Genomic DNA, 18578 nt, shown 5'->3' with positions numbered 1-18578 from the left:
ATTACATAGTATAAAACAAAGTCGCCTACCGCTGTCTGTCTCTATTTATGCTTTGATCTTTCAAATTACAGAACAGATTTTGATACTGTTATTTTAATAGATAGATTGATTCAAGAGAAATTAGATGTGTAATGCAGAGGTTTATGTGTAAAACATATCTATACTTATAATAAATCTGTAGGGAGGTCAATTCTGTACATGAAATATTTTTCCAAAATAACTATCAGGGGGTGATCAGGGGTCGATACTGATGCCAAAAATGCAATCAGTAAAATTTTTGTCTGTCTGTCTGTCTGTCCGTATAACCGCTATAGAAACAAAAACTACTCGACGGATTTTAACGAAACTTGGTACAATTATTTTTCATACTTCTGAGCTGGTTATAGTATACTTTTCATCACGCTACAGTCAATAGGAACAGAACAGTGAAGGGAAATGTCAGAAAACGGGAGAAGTTACTCCATATTTTAAGCTTCCGTCGCGTGTACAACCTTTATGGTTAAAGCTACATAGAAATTGTGTATTACGGAAATGTTCTCCTTAAAATGATGTAAAAAATATCCCATGACAGCCTTTGGCTATCTTTTATGGTTGAGTCACAATAACACGTGTCACTCCCAATAGCTTAGTAGTTCGAAGCTTTCTGATTATATTTGTCTATTCCTGCGTTTATAACACTCTCAATCATCCCAAATTAAAAAAGTTATTAGTATTAACTATTACATAAAAAAGAAGCATAGAAATCGATATAGAAACACCAAAGTTATACATGAAATACGCTAATAATAAAGCACGTGAATACTAAATCTATACTACTATATAAATCTCTAGAGTCTTTCTGTACAGTTATTTTTGTTGTAATTCGTCATATGTATTCTTTTTATGATTGACTGACATAATTTTCACCATATTAGACATTTTTGTGTGTCTGTATGTTCTGCTATAACTCGAGAACAGATGCACCGTGCATCTTTATAAAAATTGGTATACAGGAAAACCATGTACTTGCGCAAATGATGTGTGGATGTGTTTGTATGTGTGTCTTCAATAAACTCAGAAACTATTTGATCGATCATTAAGATTAAATGAATAAAAAGATTATGCTATCCCCATTGATGTAACTCGCCACCAGGTAGCGTTGCGATATAAATACATCTACACCGATCAACCGATTGTCACGAAAATGAGTACGTACAAGTATTTTTTCACAGGGAAAGTGATTATTTCATCCGTATTATTAAAAATAACCAACAGATGGCCCTTACGAGTATCACGATACATTTCTATGCCGATCAACCGATAAGTATAAAATATAAAATAAAAAATGAAAATCATTGATTATCATTGAATCAAAAATTTATATAAATAGAAACCACCATGCCATTGAAGAAACAAAGATCGGAACATCAACAATATATGCGCAGCGTCATCCAAAAGAGCTACGGAAACAACACACCAACAAGAAATACGTTTAGAAACAAATAGAATCCGAATTTATTTTTTGACAGTTGCCAAAACAGTTAATCATCGTAATGATCAAGTTCCAGATCTTCATCAAGAGATACTGAAAAACCTGACGAGCGAGCCTAACGACTGGATGATCGACGCTTAAAATAGACTAAGTCAAGAACTAGAACCAATCTCAATAAATCCCGATGTGTTCATTGGTTCAATGAATATAGTATGCCCATATTGTCACGCTATGATGTTTAAAATAAACTGTTCATACAGTGCTACTCCAGTGACAAAATGTATTTACCACAACTGGTTGAACCACGAGAACCTCTTCTTATCTACGATGCGGGAACTACTGAGGAGCCTGAATATTTCCTTAAGTATATTAGAAATTACAATTCTTGCTTTGAAATGACATCATTGGGAGCAATAAATATTGTATAATACAATAATTTCGCGTCTACGTTTAAAGTGTATCATATGATTGATTCACTTCTTCCAGTATCTAAATAAAATCTCCAGTTTCTGGACATTTATTCCATGGACAACGTAGAAAAAGATTGATCTTCAATGCATGTTCAGTACCACAACAAATCGAGAAATCATCGCTAAATTTAGGAGTAGGTATGCTTTATGAAAATAAATGTTTAGTTAAAGATTTTAAAACTGCTCTAGAAGGTGAAACAACAAATGATTCAAAGTCATTATCAATGCAGATAGAACGCCATTGAATGCAGAGCACGAAAGGCATTTTAATGCTGCCGTAGCTCCTGAAGTCACAGCTGTAGTTGTCTGTACAGAAATTACAATACGAGGTATTGTTATCATTAAATGACACAAAAACAATCAAGGTATCGCTGAAACACATCAATCGTATGACAATTATTACGATTATCTAATTATAGGTGGACATAATTTCGGACTGTATCATAATATTCTCAGGACAGGCTCTGAGACATCGAAGAGTTAGTTGTATAGATTTTTTTGCGTATCGTATAATGATTAGAGATAATCAATCTAACTATATTCTGAAGTGTCGTCAACTGTTTTAACAATTCATTGTTGACATGTAAAGATCTTCGTACAGTGGAAGTCCAAGACATATGCACGAATATGCTCAGGATGCTTTGACGTACGTTAGCAAGTATTGACAAGGTTGTAAATGTAATAACATCGATATTCGATAGAACCGGATAAAAGAGGACGTGTTGGTTTGATGCAAACTTTTACAGACTATAGAAATTTAATTAAATTTTTTATCGTACCTATATAACATCGTATAATTTTATGGGTGTTATGACTAATCTGCAGCCTATCGAGAGCCTAATCTGAGCCTATTTTTTTAAGAATTTGATTAATTCTCGAATGTTTCTGTATTTGTTTCTTTATTATTTGTACAATGTTGATGATCAGTAATTAATTACAAAATAAAAAATAATAAATAATAATAAAAAATATTTTTCTGCGACTAATATCCAGCGAAGCGGGCGGGTATAGCTAGTGCACAATATAGTAGAAAAACACTGATAACTTTAGAAGTTTCTATAGTTATCATTTTTTTGCGTTTACATTGCGAACGCTGGTTGAATCCAGATTAAATTAATGTACTGTACACTCTACAGTATTGTACACCTTAAAAAAGTTCTTAAAAAAAGTCGGCGATGGTGTATGCCTATCTCCTAAGGATAAGCCACAATAACAATTTTTCATCCTTTATTTTTTACGAAAAATAATGGCTTATTGTCGAAGTCATTTTAGGCAATATAGCATCAATCCTTATCCATTTAAGTGCCTTATATACATTGTGCATTTAATATATGTACATCAGATCGATAACTACATATTGTGTTATATTTCACTCCGGATAGACAAAATGGCGTTCTAACCATTGGTGGTTAGAACGCGTGCATTTTAACTGATGATTGCGGGTTCAAACCCAGGCCAGCACTACTGAATATTCATGTGCTTGATTTGTGCTTATAATTTATCGTAAGGAAACCTGCATATGTTTAATTTCATTTAAATTATGCCACATGTACATTCCACCAATCTGCATTGGAACAGCTTGGTGTAATATGTTCCGAATATTCTCCTCAAAGGCCTTAGCCCAGCAGTGGGAAATTTACAGACTGTTGTTATTGTTGTTGTAGATTACCCAGTAAATCATCATGACAGAACATGAGAAGTCTATACATATTTAAACGAACATATTTACGAATTCTGTTCTCAAACTCGAATACTTTTTTACTCGCCTCTCCGATATAATTTAATTAGTGACTTTCAGCGGCGAATTCACTTCCTTGCATTGCGTGACAAAAATTCAAAAACCCGTACTTACAATGCGATACCCCAATACAAATTTATATATATACACAAGCATCTCCATGTGTCATTTGTATACACATGTAATTGTATATTTGTTTGTTCCTGTACATGAAAAATGCAGAGCTATTGGGCCAACTGATGGTATACGGACATTGGTACCAGTGGCGTAAATAGGGCGGTGCCACCGGTGCCCAGGCACAGGGCGTAGACTCTCGGGGGCGCAAGAATAGACAGACTGGGCAGGACAATTGTTTTTTTGTTTTGCTTTTGTTAAGATTCCGCTGAGCCCCTAGAACTCGATTCCAATACAAACGTACTTACATGCTAGTATCATTAAAAACATACATCGCGTTCATTTTTCGCGCAGCGCACGACTGTATTTGTGTTTAGGGTTCATCGTTAATGGGCAACACATTGATAGTAGTGAACCTGCGTTTAAGTATTAGTGAGTGAGACAGTAAAATAGGCAAAGGGTCAGCTTATATTAGAAAAGGCAATTTACGGCACTGATTGGTACTGTAAAAAATATTAACCATTCCTTATGGGAGTTTAACTGGCGGATCTAATAAGGAGTAACTTAGACTACAACAATAACTTTTTTGTTATACTCAAACGTGAACGAAGTCGTGTGCCAGCTAGTATTAATTAATAAGTGATTCTTTAATGCCAAATTCCAAGATGTCACCGACCCCCGTACTTTACATGAAGAGCAAATTTATATGATTGGAATTTGGAAAGTAGTCAATTACTTAAAGGCATTTACGGTATTTGTTTTCCGAAACATAATTTGTTTCAATATATTATACGAAGTAATCCCTTGATACACTTATTAAATTAATAGTAAGTTATTCGTTAACTTTTATTGATATTGGATTATTAGGTAAATTGATAATTAATTAAAAATATTATGTTTGTTTTATATTCATTTTAAATGATGGTAAATGGTCACTTATTTGTATATAGAAGATTGTTTGAACGAAGTTTTAGAACGAAGAATTTAACATGGTCTACAGTAAATTTAACTGGCAGAGGTCGTCAGCTAAAGTTATGCCAAGCGACCTCTCCCTCTTTTCGTTGTCTGTCTCTTTCTATTATGTATCATTAGCATTACATAGTATAAAACTAAGTCGCTTCCCGCTGTCTCTTTGTATACTTGGATCTTTAAAATTACGCAGCTCATTTTGATGCGTTTTTCTTTAATATATACATTGAAGCTTTATATGTACAATATATTAGAGAAACACTGATAATTTTAGAAGTTATAATGTGACGTCATATTTTTTTTTGCGCTTGAATTGTACCTTCCTTCCTTGCGAAGCCGGGCTAGTAGTTTAATATAACATTATTCCAACAGTTTTATTTCTTGTCCCTTACATATTCTAAAATGTTGTATATATATATTTTTTCATTTTGTCTGCGATTCTGTACATAATACATATCGAAAGCAACTTCGCAGCTCTTTAAAACATGTATACACTATAAAAACACTATATTTTACACTAAAAAAACCGTGATCTGTTTCCATATAATTAAAAATCAGAGAAAGAAGATGTATAAAAAAATAAATCTTCTTTGGTCGAGGTGGAACTTCGTACGGTATAAATGTAATGGTACCATCGTGTTTTCATTACAGGTATAACATCCATCACGACCCTCACAGTCATATCCTTTGAGCGGTATCTGATGGTGACCAGACCACTCAGCTCGAGGCATCTGACTTCGAAAGGCGCTGCGCTGTCAGTGGTCTTCATCTGGACTTACTCCCTGGCGCTGACCACGCCACCATTGATGGGATGGGGAAATTACGTGAACGAAGCTGCCAATATAAGGTGAGTTTTTAATCTGTTCCATTTAGTCGAAAATAATGTACTGTAATCTATAATCTGTGTAATTAATTACAGCTAAATTTTATCACTATCACTACATATTATAAAACAAAGTCCCCGGCCGCGTCTGTATTTCTGTATGTTTGCTATAAACTCCAAAATTACTGAACGGATTTTCATACGGTTTTCACTAATACACAGAGGGATTTATAAGGAATTTCAGGTGTATAACTTATTAAGGGTTTTGTGTAAATAAATTGAAATAGAACGACAATTGTTAAACGTATCGCAAAAAAAGGTAAAAACATAAAAAAGACATATGTCTTCATGACTTATAGTACGACACAACTTAGATGTAGCATCGGCAAATTCGTAAAACCGATTATTAGCGATTTATACTACCAATAGAAATAGTTCCCTATCGCGCCTTTCGACGCTAAAATAATTAAATTATACCTAAATTATTTCGTTATGTCTTATTATTAACTATAGACACTAGATACATTGTCTGGTGCAATTGTATTTTAGGCGTTCACTTTACGGACACCTAACTTTTTTTTTATTGTATATGATGGCGGACGAGTATATGGGCCACCTAATGGTAAGTGGTCACCATCACCCATAGACAATGACGCTGTAAAAAATATTAACTATTCCTTGCATCGCCAATGTGCCACCAACCTTGGGAACTAAGATGTTATGTCCCTTGTGCCTGTAGTTATACAGGCTCACTCACCCTTCAAACCGGAACACAACAATACTGAGTACTGTTATTTGGCGGTAGAGTAACTGATGAGTGGGTGGTACCTACCCAAACGGGCTTGCACAAAGCCCTACCACCAAGTGAACGAACGAATTCAAAGAAGTCAATGTCCTTTAAATATTAAATTTATGTGAAAATTCTAAATCAATTCAAAGAGATAATTGCGTAAGATAAGTTTTAATCGCCTTAATCAAATTCTCGTATAATCTCAATTGTCAAAGATATAAAATTACTTTGAGTTCTGCGATGAAGGCAGGTGTCTAACATTTCCCAATTGTTTTCCCTAAACAATAATAATTAATTAAAGGACGAACAGCAGACTACACTTGAAAGAGCGTTTGCTGTCAAGTTTGTGGTCTTGAGTTACTGGCAGACAACTTTATGTTGTATTAAATACGTTATGCATAATTTGGGGAACGTATGTAATGGCTATATAATTGTGATTCTTTAGATACAGGCCATCTATATCAGTTTATTGAATTTGACAAAAGAGGTTATATCACTTTTTTTATTTCTCAACTAGATCATTTTTAGTCTGTGTCAATTTGATTAATCGCAACGGAGTTATTTAAAATACATATTATAATTAGGTCTGAATATCAAATATTCAGAGAGTACATTTCACCTTGATTCTAAGACCATTGATTTTATAGTTCGTTCACAGTTATTTTACCTCTGACATCTATGAAAGAGGCTGTTATGTTGGCATTCCTGACTGTCTAATTGTTTAGAGCTCCTTGATTTATATGATGAATTTTTTTATGAATAACATTTAATTATCGATCGTGCTAGCTACATGTGAATTTTGTGAGAAGGAAACAGTTAGTAAAGGCCCTATATTTCAGTTTGATCTATGACAGTTGTGTAGAATACCTGTTAATAAACAATTTTTATTTTTATATTTTGGCTTTAATTTGTGCCGAGAGAGCACAGATAGGATATAATTTATAACATAAGGCCATTACACAATGAAAAAAACAAGAGATAATGAATAAGGAATAAGGATTAAAGAATAAGGAACAAGGAATAAGGAACAGCACACCAACCAAAACACAATAGGCGATAGGCTACAATATTCAACCAATCACAGCGGTTGAATACCTGCTGCTATTTCTTATTTATTATTCCTTATTTTTGAATTATGAATTTATTAACGGTGCTGCCATCGTTGAATTCCGCTATTTCTTGTTCCTTATTCCTTATCTCTTATACCTTATTTTATTTACCTTTTTATTTTTTCATTGTGTAATGAGCCATACACGTATGATAACGACGTATCACCGTAAGTTGTCAGAGTTGTCACCGGTTGTCAATATTCACGGGTTGGATGGCGAAATTTTTACAGAGCCGCGCTGCATTACACTGATTGTCATTTGAGATTGACAACTTAGATACTTAAATTAGCGATAAATAATTACCCGGCTCAAGAAATCTCGTAAAAAGTAAACTAATTGTTACTCTGAAACTTGAGGCATAATTTCGTTTTCCAAAACCAAATTCGTTGGGTACTGGCAATTTATAATGTTGAAAGTTATCCTGTCTTTATTCATTTTGAGATTAAAAGTTTTTGGTACTCCGCTTTATCCATGTCAAACCAGATGATTTAATGATTAAAGATACAACAACAGCCTGTGATTTCCCACTGCTGGGCTTAGGCCTCCTCTCTCTTTAAGGAGAAGGTTCGGAACATATCCCACTGTGCTGTTCTAATGCGGGTTGGTGTACAAATACACATGTGGCAAAATTTCTATGAATTTAGACACATGCAAGTAGCATTTTTCGTTTCCGATATTTTCCTTCGCAACGAGGACGAGACGAATTAGAAACACAAATTAACCAAATGAATATTCAGTGGTGCTCGCCTGGGTTTGAACCCGCAATCATCGGTTAAGATGCACGCGTTCTAGCCACTGGGCCATCTCGGCATCTATAAGCATTATTAAGTTTGTAGTCACGTATGCTGTGAAAGCCTACAAAGCGGGTGAACTTGGTCCTTGAACATCGAACAGTAATTTGCGTCTGTCGATCACAACTCCTCGGAAAATCAATGAAAAGATGTTCACAATAAGATTCCAATTTTAAATATTTAATATTTGACAACAATCACTTTACCTAGAAATGATTGAAAATAATTTATTCTATATCAATAATGTAGCTCGCATATCTGACTGAAGAGAAACGTCATGAGCAAATCCGGATTTCTCCTTATTGGAGCAAAGATTAGACCTTCTTCTTGTGAATATGGAATACTAGATAAACGATCATACAATAAAAAAATAGATTTATATTGATAGTTTTTTCTAAATAAATTTTTGAGGTTGCATTTTTGACAAATTTTGAAGAAAGTATACACCATTGCATACGAGACGCTTGTCCAAATAATAACGACTCGCGTTGCCATGACATTTACAACACCATTCGGGTCGACCCGCTGTTAAAAGTAAATCAGCCATCAAATATTATTGGCAATTACTCCAATCATTAATTACGAAACACAAACAAATAAAGCAAGCGCCGTTATATACGATTACTACGCATTTGATAATTTAGTCCAATCCAAATTCCAATAAATCTTGCATAGAGGATGCAAGATTTACTTTTTGTAATTAACAATTGTAGCTCCACAGAATTTATTTTCCGTACAATTTTTGTCAGTTTTTTTAGTTTCGTTCCTTTAATTGCGAACCCTTACTTCGACTATCAATTGTGTATTTTTCTTTTTCATAATCATTAATTTGCTATACTATTTTACAAGTTTCAAACTTAGAATCAATAGCTTTCTATATTTATTTTTATTGAAAACTAAATAAATATTATGCAATAAATAAATAACGAATCGAATAACATTTATATTTATTTTTACCCCTTTACGGGGTATGGTTATTGCGAGTTTTCTCCCATAGGGATAGCAAAAATATATACGGGAACTCAACGTAAATATTAGAATAGCTATTATCAAAATGTTACCAAGGCATATAATAGTATGTAGGTATATGTATAGCTCGTGACAATAAATTTATTCAGACCCCATTTCGTGTCTTATCACACCAAGAATTAAGGTAAATTATTTCACATTAAATAACTATTTGAAGAAATCAGACGTAAAAATTCGCTTCTAGAAAGCTAATGTATACATTTGGTTAAAAGCTTCGAACATTCCAAATATATCAAGATGACAAGAAGATTGTGTTTCTTATGACTTTTAGAAACTAATTCGAATGAATATATAACTATTTAATTGTATTGTCAAATAATTCGCAACAGAATAAAAAAAATAGGAGTATATATGATATACGTGACTTATTTCAATTGCCTCAAATTTTCTATCTTCGGTTGAGGTATTAAGAAACGCTTGTGTGCAAAATGTTATGATACAATTAATGAGTTTATGGTCGTTACCACACCTTGGGAATGAAACAATGGCCTCCTGGCTATTTCATTTCATATTAAATTGTTTATATAATATATAAGACAAAAAACCCGCTGCGTTTCTTTCGCCGTTTCTTCTCAGGTCAGGGAATTTTCTTTTCCGAACCGGTGGTACTGTTTCAATTGACCATCAATATGAAAGTGTAATAATTCTATATTGAATAAAGTTATTTGAGTTTGGTAAAAAAACACGTACCTTCTCTGGATGGATACGTACACATTGGAAGCATTGGTATACATACCAACCCGCAGTGGAACAGCCTATTTAAAATATCTGTGGTTTTAAAATCAATAAATGAAATTTAATTCAGGAAATTTGAAATTTCAATCTAGTTTAATAATTTATATCTCATTAATTTCATATGTGTCCTAATTAAGTGTCAAAGACTGTGACGTCATTAACATTGAATACGACGGTATCGGTTTTGTAATGAGAGGTTCGTTACAATACTATAATATATTTAATTAATTGTCTCGTCGGTCCAGTGTCCACGGCCAATGCCACAGATTCCAAAGTCCTAGATTCAAACAGAATTAAAATCATTTCATTGTCATTAAAAGATTTTACTCTGAAAATTCCTAAGAGTAGCCCAAAGTCTGGTAAACGACACGTATGTATGTTGTGTGTTGTCGTTGCTGAAATTGCTTAGCATTTGGACATTTGTTTCTCAAAAACGTTCGAACAATTTCAAGATTAGTTTCTTTTAAAAGGACATAGAATACTCCTTTGTTATTTGTAATATAACAATACCAAAATTTTAAGTTAGATGCAAGTAACAAGCCTTAATGTTTCCATTGGTAGGAGGATTATTGTCTGGTGCCATAAGTTTATATATTTATTTATTTAAGATTTTTAATTAATATGGTTTTATTTACACCGTTTTATTAGGTGGAGCTCGATATTTTGTTGTGTTAATGTTTTCTTCAGGAGACTAATCTCGTATAAAAATAAAAAACGTGACAAATATCCCGTATTTGATAACTGTAATATTGATTTATTTATTCATAAAGCAAAAATGTATACATATCATTACAGGACGTTATCCCAATGTTATTATCCCAATCGATGTTACAGCACGTTTAATAATTAAAGGACACCAAAAAAGGACATACTAGGCTACTTTTTGGCCTGACACATGACAACCACCAAGAAGCAAGCGGAGCCGCGGGCGGCTACTAGTTTTTAATAACGTGATTTAGAAGTTCAAATGAATTATCCTTCGCTGACTACCATTCAAACAGATCCAGAATGACCTTTCGTTATAAAACTTGATAAGAAAGCGTCGGTAACTAAGATGAGATGGCTCGTCAGAGATAACAATGTTAGTCAGGATTGGATTTGTGATTTTTTTATCGCCTGCTAACCCTTATTTATTGTACTTTGGTTTTATGACGGTCCGTTCGTAAAAGGTAAACGCCAAAAATACATAATTTAAAACTTTTCTATATGTTTAAATGTTGAAAAATAGTAACTACTGAATTTCTTGCTGGTTCTTCTGGGTAGAATCTTTTCGAACTAGTGGTAGCTTCACTTATTATAGTTGTTGGATGACGATTCAAAAGTGCTTGTAATAGCCTAGTGGCAACAACAACAGTCTGTAAATTTCCCACATCTGTGCTAAAGCCTCCTCTCCCTTTGAGGAGAAGGTTCGGAACATCATTGGAATTCACATGTGGCCGAATTTCAATTAAATTAATTTAATTTAATTTGTTTGTCATGTGTTAGACGAAGATATTTTTGCCTAACATATGACAACCGAATCCCTAAAAGGCGAGCGTCGCGGGTGACAACTAGTATTATACAGTGATGATCAAAGTGCTCATCACGAAATCTGGTACCTTTTCAAATTAAATCAAAATGACAGATCGTGAGAAGTAACGTTAGTGAGCTATAATTATTTGACTGTGACAAAGTCAAATTTATTTCTTAGTATATATGTACACGTGTGACTGAATTATTTCTCGTTCGAAATTTACATTAAATGTCTGATTTACTTCACGTGATTGACTTTACACGTTCGCGTCTGTATCACAGCCGTGAGCACCGTAGTGCTTACGCTAACATGGATTAAACATACAATGAAATAATGTTGTCTTAAATTTTCGCGATTATTAGGATTTGAATCGTCAGTCTACCTGTGACCACGAACGCTGTAAAGTGCTCGAAACGTCGGGATGTTAAAAATAATTAATATACGTGATTCAAATCCGTTAAAATTAGTTTTACTTCAATACAATGAAATGTCAAATATCGACAGAGAACAATTAGTTGACTAGATAAAAACCCTCGTCATATTGAATGATTAACGGTTAGTTTTGCCTAACGACAAAAAGCTGTGAACTGTATGTCTAGAGACAACAAGTATATTTAGTAACAGACTTGTAACAGCGCGAAGTCGGGCGGTTCGCTAATAAAAATAAAAAAATGTCGCGAAGTTTCTTTCACCATCTCATCTCGCTTGTTTGATATCCGAACCGAACTATGTAATGATGAATAACATTTCAGTTGTCAAAGTGTTCTTACTTAACTTATATTATAAAATATACAAGTTGATCCCAAATTTGCCAGCCCAATTTTCGTCTTGATAATCACCCAGGAAATACTAGTACATAAAAGTGTGCGCGAAGGCTCTCTCTATTACCTCAACCAATCCTCACCCATGAATAATCAAAGCGGCAAATACACAATTAGAATTTTACATAGAGGCTTGAGAGTGTAAACACTTGTACTTCATTACCATTGAGAATATTTCGACAGAAAAACTCAATAACTTTTCATGGTTCGATCTGAGGCTTGCATATAGATCAGGATCAGCGCCAGATTAACGATACACTCAAAAAGGCAGAGTATAATAATCTGAACATAAAACAGATAATGGATTCAAATCCGTAAAAGCATCCCTGAAATTTCACCTGTTTTATTTATGCTTATGTTGGACCGTGTTTCAACCCACCGTAACGAAATTTAAGTCTTCAATATATTTCAGAAAATGTTTTTATTTCCTGTTATATAATTCTATGTAATGTCATTAGAATAATGTGAATGGCATTATCTTGTGTTCGGTCGTTAAGGAAAACGTCGTGATAAAACATATTATTGAATGAAATACTGCCATATATATAATTCTTAAGGGAAAATTTAACAATAAGGCGTAATAAGCTTAAGCCTTCTATAAACATTTACGGATGCTGTAAGTCTATATTAGCAATCAACAAAATGACAATATGAGCAGCCTGTAAAATTCCCACTGCTGGGATACTTACAATGACCGTATTTAGAAGTATTAAAATGGCCTACAATACCTACAAATGTTCGAGGCGCTTCCTTGAAGTTAAGCTTTTTAAGGTAACCAGGTTATAAGAGGTGGGGAACACGTGTGCTTGTAGAAATTTCCATTTAATGGCAGTGCAACAACGAAAAGAATGACTAGAGTAGCTTCGTATACTATGGTATTGATAGCAGAGTTATGTGAGCACATATTAAACGTAAAATTAATTCCATTCAAATGAATTTATTCATTAATTATAGGCATATTTTACCAATTCATTTTAATACAAATATATAAAAAGTTACACGGTGCTCAGAGAAGTCGACTTTCTGATATTTTTGGACAAACAATTATTGGAAAACGGCACTGGATTTCCCTGAAGATGAAAGCTGTGTACAACAGCGACCCTTTTTTATATAACGTTCAACGCGGTGCAATTTAATATGCCAAACTTTATAAATTGTCTATGTTTGACAGAGGTATGCTCTGTAATTTATGGGTAAATAATAATCTAAATCTAAAAAGGACCAAACAATAAAATAAGACAAAATATGAAAGACACTCCGTATACGACTATTAGTATTAATATAAAGTATATTGGTTAGTTTTTAAATGTTGACAATAACATTATAATGAAATCGCAATAACCTACGCTGATGCTAAGTCTAAAAAGAAGAAATAACCCAAACATATCAAAATACCGAGATCACATTCTTTACTACGAATATTTCTGAATTCAATGTTATTTTCCTTTAACACGTTCACTGCGGTACAAGGTCTAATAGGCCCCGTATGCGTCTCCCTTGCGGTGCGGCTTAGAAAATAAACTTTTATATATATTGTAGAAAAGAGATAAATATATCCCTATTAAAAACAGAATTCAGTCTTGTATTTACTTTAATACGAGGTCATTACGACCTCGTAAAGCACCGAAGATATAAAATTTTACCTCAGTGCGAAACGAGGCTTAGAAGACCTCGTAGCTCAGCGACCTCTAGGAATGGATTTTTTTTTTAAATGATGCCGCAGCGAACGTTTTAACATTTAGTATAAAAGCTTTGCGTGTCCAAATTATTTGAATTTAAATAAATACGTCCAAAAGAATAATATTCTGGACTCATTATAATATCCAAGCGTCAAACATTTTATTATTAAACAGAAACAAGTGAAACGCGATATATCTGTTACGGGATACTTTGTTGAATTCGTTTCATGTGTACTCATTAGGTATAATTGTAGTTATAATTAAAATTTTCAAACACAAATGAACTTTCGCGTTATACGTTTGAAAGAATTTTGTAACTGCACCAAGCGGACCATTTTGTTAGCTCTTGTCAAGTATCGATCACTGCTTATGTTACTGTCTTTAAATTTTTAAAATTGGATAAGTAAATACTTTTAGTTGACGATTAAGAGCCGAGATGGCCCAGTGGTTAGAACACGTGCATCTTAACCGATGATTGCGGGTACCACTGAATATTCATGTGCTTAATTTGTATTTATAATTCATCTCGTGCTCAGCGGCGAAGGAAAACATCGCGAGGAAATCTGAATGTGTCTAATACATAGAAATTCTGCCACAAGTATATTCTAACCCGCATTGAAATAGAGTGGTGGAATATGTTCCAAACCTTCTCCTCAAAGGGAGAGAAGGCCTTAGCCCAGCGGCGGGAAATTTACGGGCTGTTGTTGTTATTGTCAAACGGTTTGGTATGTTTTATCCAACTATTCCTTTGCCTACTATAATATAAAGTAGATAAAAAGAGCAGGAGTCTCACCTGATGGAATGTTATTACCACCGCCCATTGAATGCAACACTGGACGCTTGTATAGGCATTGGTAAACTAATGACAATCTACATTGACTCGGCCGGGAATCGTACCCGGGACCTCGGAGTGGCGTACCTATGAAAACCGGTGTACACAGTACTCGACCACGGAGGTCGCCTTTTAAGGAAGGACGCTTTTCTTGAAGGTTCCCGAGGTATATCGATTGGGATAGGTTTAGTTATGATTGTCATACTAATATCCAATATTTTTGTTACAGTTGCTCAGTGAATTGGCACGAGCAGTCTAAGAACACGCTGACGTACATCCTGTTCCTGTTCGCGATGGGACAGATCGTGCCGCTCTCTGTCATCACCTTCAGCTATGTCAACATCATCAGGACTATGAAAAGGGTAAATTGACTGATATTTATCATCACGATTTTAAGAACGATTTTTCGGGTGCTACATTCCGAACTCTTCGGAATTAAAGTAGTGTGAATTATGCATAAAACTTTGGCTAATACGACATTTGTGATCTAATTTTATTTAATTTAATACCTACACCTGTTTGCGAATGAATTGGTAATCTATATAATTTTTAGTAAGGTAGAATGTTTTAATATTTTATTAATTTTTTTCTAACATTTATTTATTGTATTCTCTCCACATCAGTCAATCAATCAACCCATAACAGATGCGTCTAATCTAATTTATATCACTGTAATTGAATACAAATATTAAATACCTTTTTTATAGCATATAAAGAACAATTCAGTTCTTACAAGTTATTTACAATTTTAATCAAGTTATTTGTATTTGTAAACGGACTATTATTGTAATTATTGTTAAAATTATTATGATTGGCTCTAAACATCTAAATTGTTATTAATTACAATAATGCAAAGAGACATGATCAAATCGAATAGTAAAAAATCATATGAATAATTAAAACATTATCAGTTTATTGGCTGAATTATGTTCTTGAAATAAAAAATACCATATTAATAGTATTATCTTTTTTTGGCAGAATGCCCAACGTCTCGGCCGCGTGAGTCGAGCCGAAGCAAGAGCGACTGCCATGGTCTTTATTATGATCATATCCTTCACAGTCGCTTGGACGCCTTATTCCCTGTTTGCATTAATGGAACAATTTGCTACTGAAGGCATTGTAAGTATATATTTAACATTACAGTTATTAAATACGGGATATTGTCATGTTTCTTATTTGTCTTGTTCACGAGACTCTCGTCTCACAGATAATGTCGGAATATCGAGCTCCACCGAATAAAAATAAAAAACATGGTAAATATCCCTATTTAATAACTGTAATACTAAAAATAACCATGCTAATTTAAAATCTTATATTTAGCATGTATAAAAAATATATATAGACAAATAAATATAAGTACCTAGTTCGTAAGTACGTGTAAGTACGTACGTTAGTAAGCACGTGTTCGAAATTTTCATGAAGGAGTAAGTATATATTTACCATTTTAAAAAAATCATGATGAACAAATACAAATACTTACGTACAAAAAAATTCAAAATATCCTGGAAGGATTCAAGCTCTACGGTTATGTAAGGGCACAAATAAATTAGGAAGAAAGTCTATGCGAGATTGTTGGTATGTATGGCATAGTCTCGTGTAAGAGATTCATTAGATTTTTCTACTATGACAATAAATGCTTTGAATGATACTTAATAAAATATGGAAAAAAGGCCAAGTTATTATAAACATAACTTAACAAATTCAAACCGAAATTTAGTTCCGAAGTTCCTTTTTAATCCTTTCACTCCGTTTCATTGAATTTATTATTTGTACAACATTAACTTGTACATAGTTTTATTCATTTTTTCTTTATAATATAAAGGTCTCCTCAATATTAGTTCGGGCTTTATATCTTCTAGTAAACATACTATAATAAAAAAAAATGCAAGCTTTAAAATAAATACCTTAATAACAAGTCCGTAAAGTGACTCAATAGGTAATTTCATTAAACTATTTTCAACATTCTAGCTTAACAACGTTAATTAATAACAAGATATTAATTGAGTTTTATAATCGAGGCAATTGCCATCGGAATTTTTCTTTCAAACTCTTTCTTAAGGATATTCTAAGATAATTTTAGTTTGATGTATTTGAAATTCAATTTTTTTAATCAATTCTAGGTATCACCGGGCGCAGGTGTTATACCAGCATTGGTAGCAAAGAGCTCCATATGCTACGATCCTCTAATCTACGTCGGAATGAACACGCAGGTAAATATCAACCATTCACGAATACCATACATACATCATCATACATTGCGTCGTATATTAATTTCATTAAATTATCTCGTATTTCAGTTCCGGCAATCTATCAAGCGCATATTCGGAATTCACACTAAACGAAGAAACTCTCAAACAGATAAATGTTACAATAATACCATGCTGTCGCCCGCCCACAAGCAATCGGCGTACAACGAAATCACAGTACGCTACAACTCTTCGGAAACAATTATGACCAGTACACCAAAGAGGCCGAAAGAAGTAATAAACGAAGACAGTGAAAATCAGTCAGTTTCAATGTCTTTAAATGATGTTAACCGATCAAGTGGAAAAGCTTGCGAGCTCTGTACCATTCAAGAGTACAAAACCGTCTCTGATGCTGAGAGGTCTAGTGACACGGTTTGTGATGAAGAAAGTTGCACCAGCAATAAGAATTTGGAATTCGTTTTCGGACAATCGTGTAAAATTTTCAAACAACCATCACCTGTACTTACAATTGTCAACACTGATCGTCTCGTTTTCAACCGAGTACCGAAAGATGCGGCCCAAGAGGCTGTAGACAGTGTTTATGGCAACAAAGTATGTGACGAACATAAGATCGACATGACACCACAAAATACAAATCCAGAAAACACCGTTAATGAGAACGTTTCAAAACGACCCATCAAGCACAGCTTCTCTCTTGATCTCGGCGGCGTCTCACAAGAAGGCAGGAGAAGAAAATTTTCCATAGAAACAAAACTCGATACTTTCAATCCTCCGAAAATATTTTCCAAAGACGGAGTTGTTAGTAAACTTTTCGATTCAGACACGAAACAGAGACACGACAGCGTTAGAAGTTATTTATGTGATAATGAAACGAGTGACAATGAAGAGGACCTTTAAACGAATTTGACACTTGAATCAATAATAGTCACGACGGATATTGTCACAAAATGCCGTGAATAACCACAGGTGGTTAGAGCATTTGGAGGTGCGCTCCGCGATGGGACGTTATGAATTATAATAAGATTGAAGGCTATCGTCAAGGATCTGTGATAAAGATATCAGTGCCAAGAAAAATTATATCTAAATATTTTTTGGAACGAGAGAAACGAATTATTAGATAACATATAAATATATATTATATTAATGTTGAAATTAAATCTATTTGTAACATATATTGCATGAGCGATTCCTTTGAAATACGAGCATAAAGTTAAGGAAGGAAATAAAGGATCTCATATGAGAGGGATAGTCCAATTTTTTTGTTACTTTATTAAGTATTAAGCTTTATATGAAAAATCGTAATGTTTATATATTCATTTAATATAAAAATGATGTCAATTTTTTAAATTCATTAAACATATGTATATTACTTCGTTTCAGAAAAGACTTTGATCATACATTTTCTTAGAAGGCTTTCTAAATTTTTTATATATTTATATCGATGTGAATAATTTTCATCTTTTTAATTTTTACATTGTAAGTAATAT

The 18578-nt window shown here is 33.5% G+C and overlaps 1 protein-coding gene across 1 annotated transcript in view; it reads left to right on the top strand.

The window, feature by feature from the left end:
* The window catches only part of LOC124535707 (parapinopsin-like), a 56181-nt gene extending 37892 nt beyond the window's left edge, over positions 1 to 18289 (top strand). Inside the window, exons 3-7 of the mRNA XM_047112017.1 lie at positions 5414 to 5609; positions 15114 to 15246; positions 15863 to 16003; positions 17005 to 17094; positions 17182 to 18289. Coding sequence (XP_046967973.1) covers positions 5414 to 5609; positions 15114 to 15246; positions 15863 to 16003; positions 17005 to 17094; positions 17182 to 17988 — 1367 coding nt within the window. The 3' untranslated portion in view covers positions 17989 to 18289. The remainder of the gene's footprint in view (positions 1 to 5413; positions 5610 to 15113; positions 15247 to 15862; positions 16004 to 17004; positions 17095 to 17181) is intronic.
* Positions 18290 to 18578: the final 289 nt, after the last annotated feature.

This window comes from Vanessa cardui, chromosome 15, assembly GCF_905220365.1.
Source record: "Vanessa cardui chromosome 15, ilVanCard2.1, whole genome shotgun sequence".
NCBI classification, from domain to species: domain Eukaryota; kingdom Metazoa; phylum Arthropoda; class Insecta; order Lepidoptera; family Nymphalidae; genus Vanessa; species Vanessa cardui.
The sequence above is the reverse complement of the archived record's forward strand: the minus strand, read 5'-3'. Positions and strand labels throughout refer to the sequence as shown.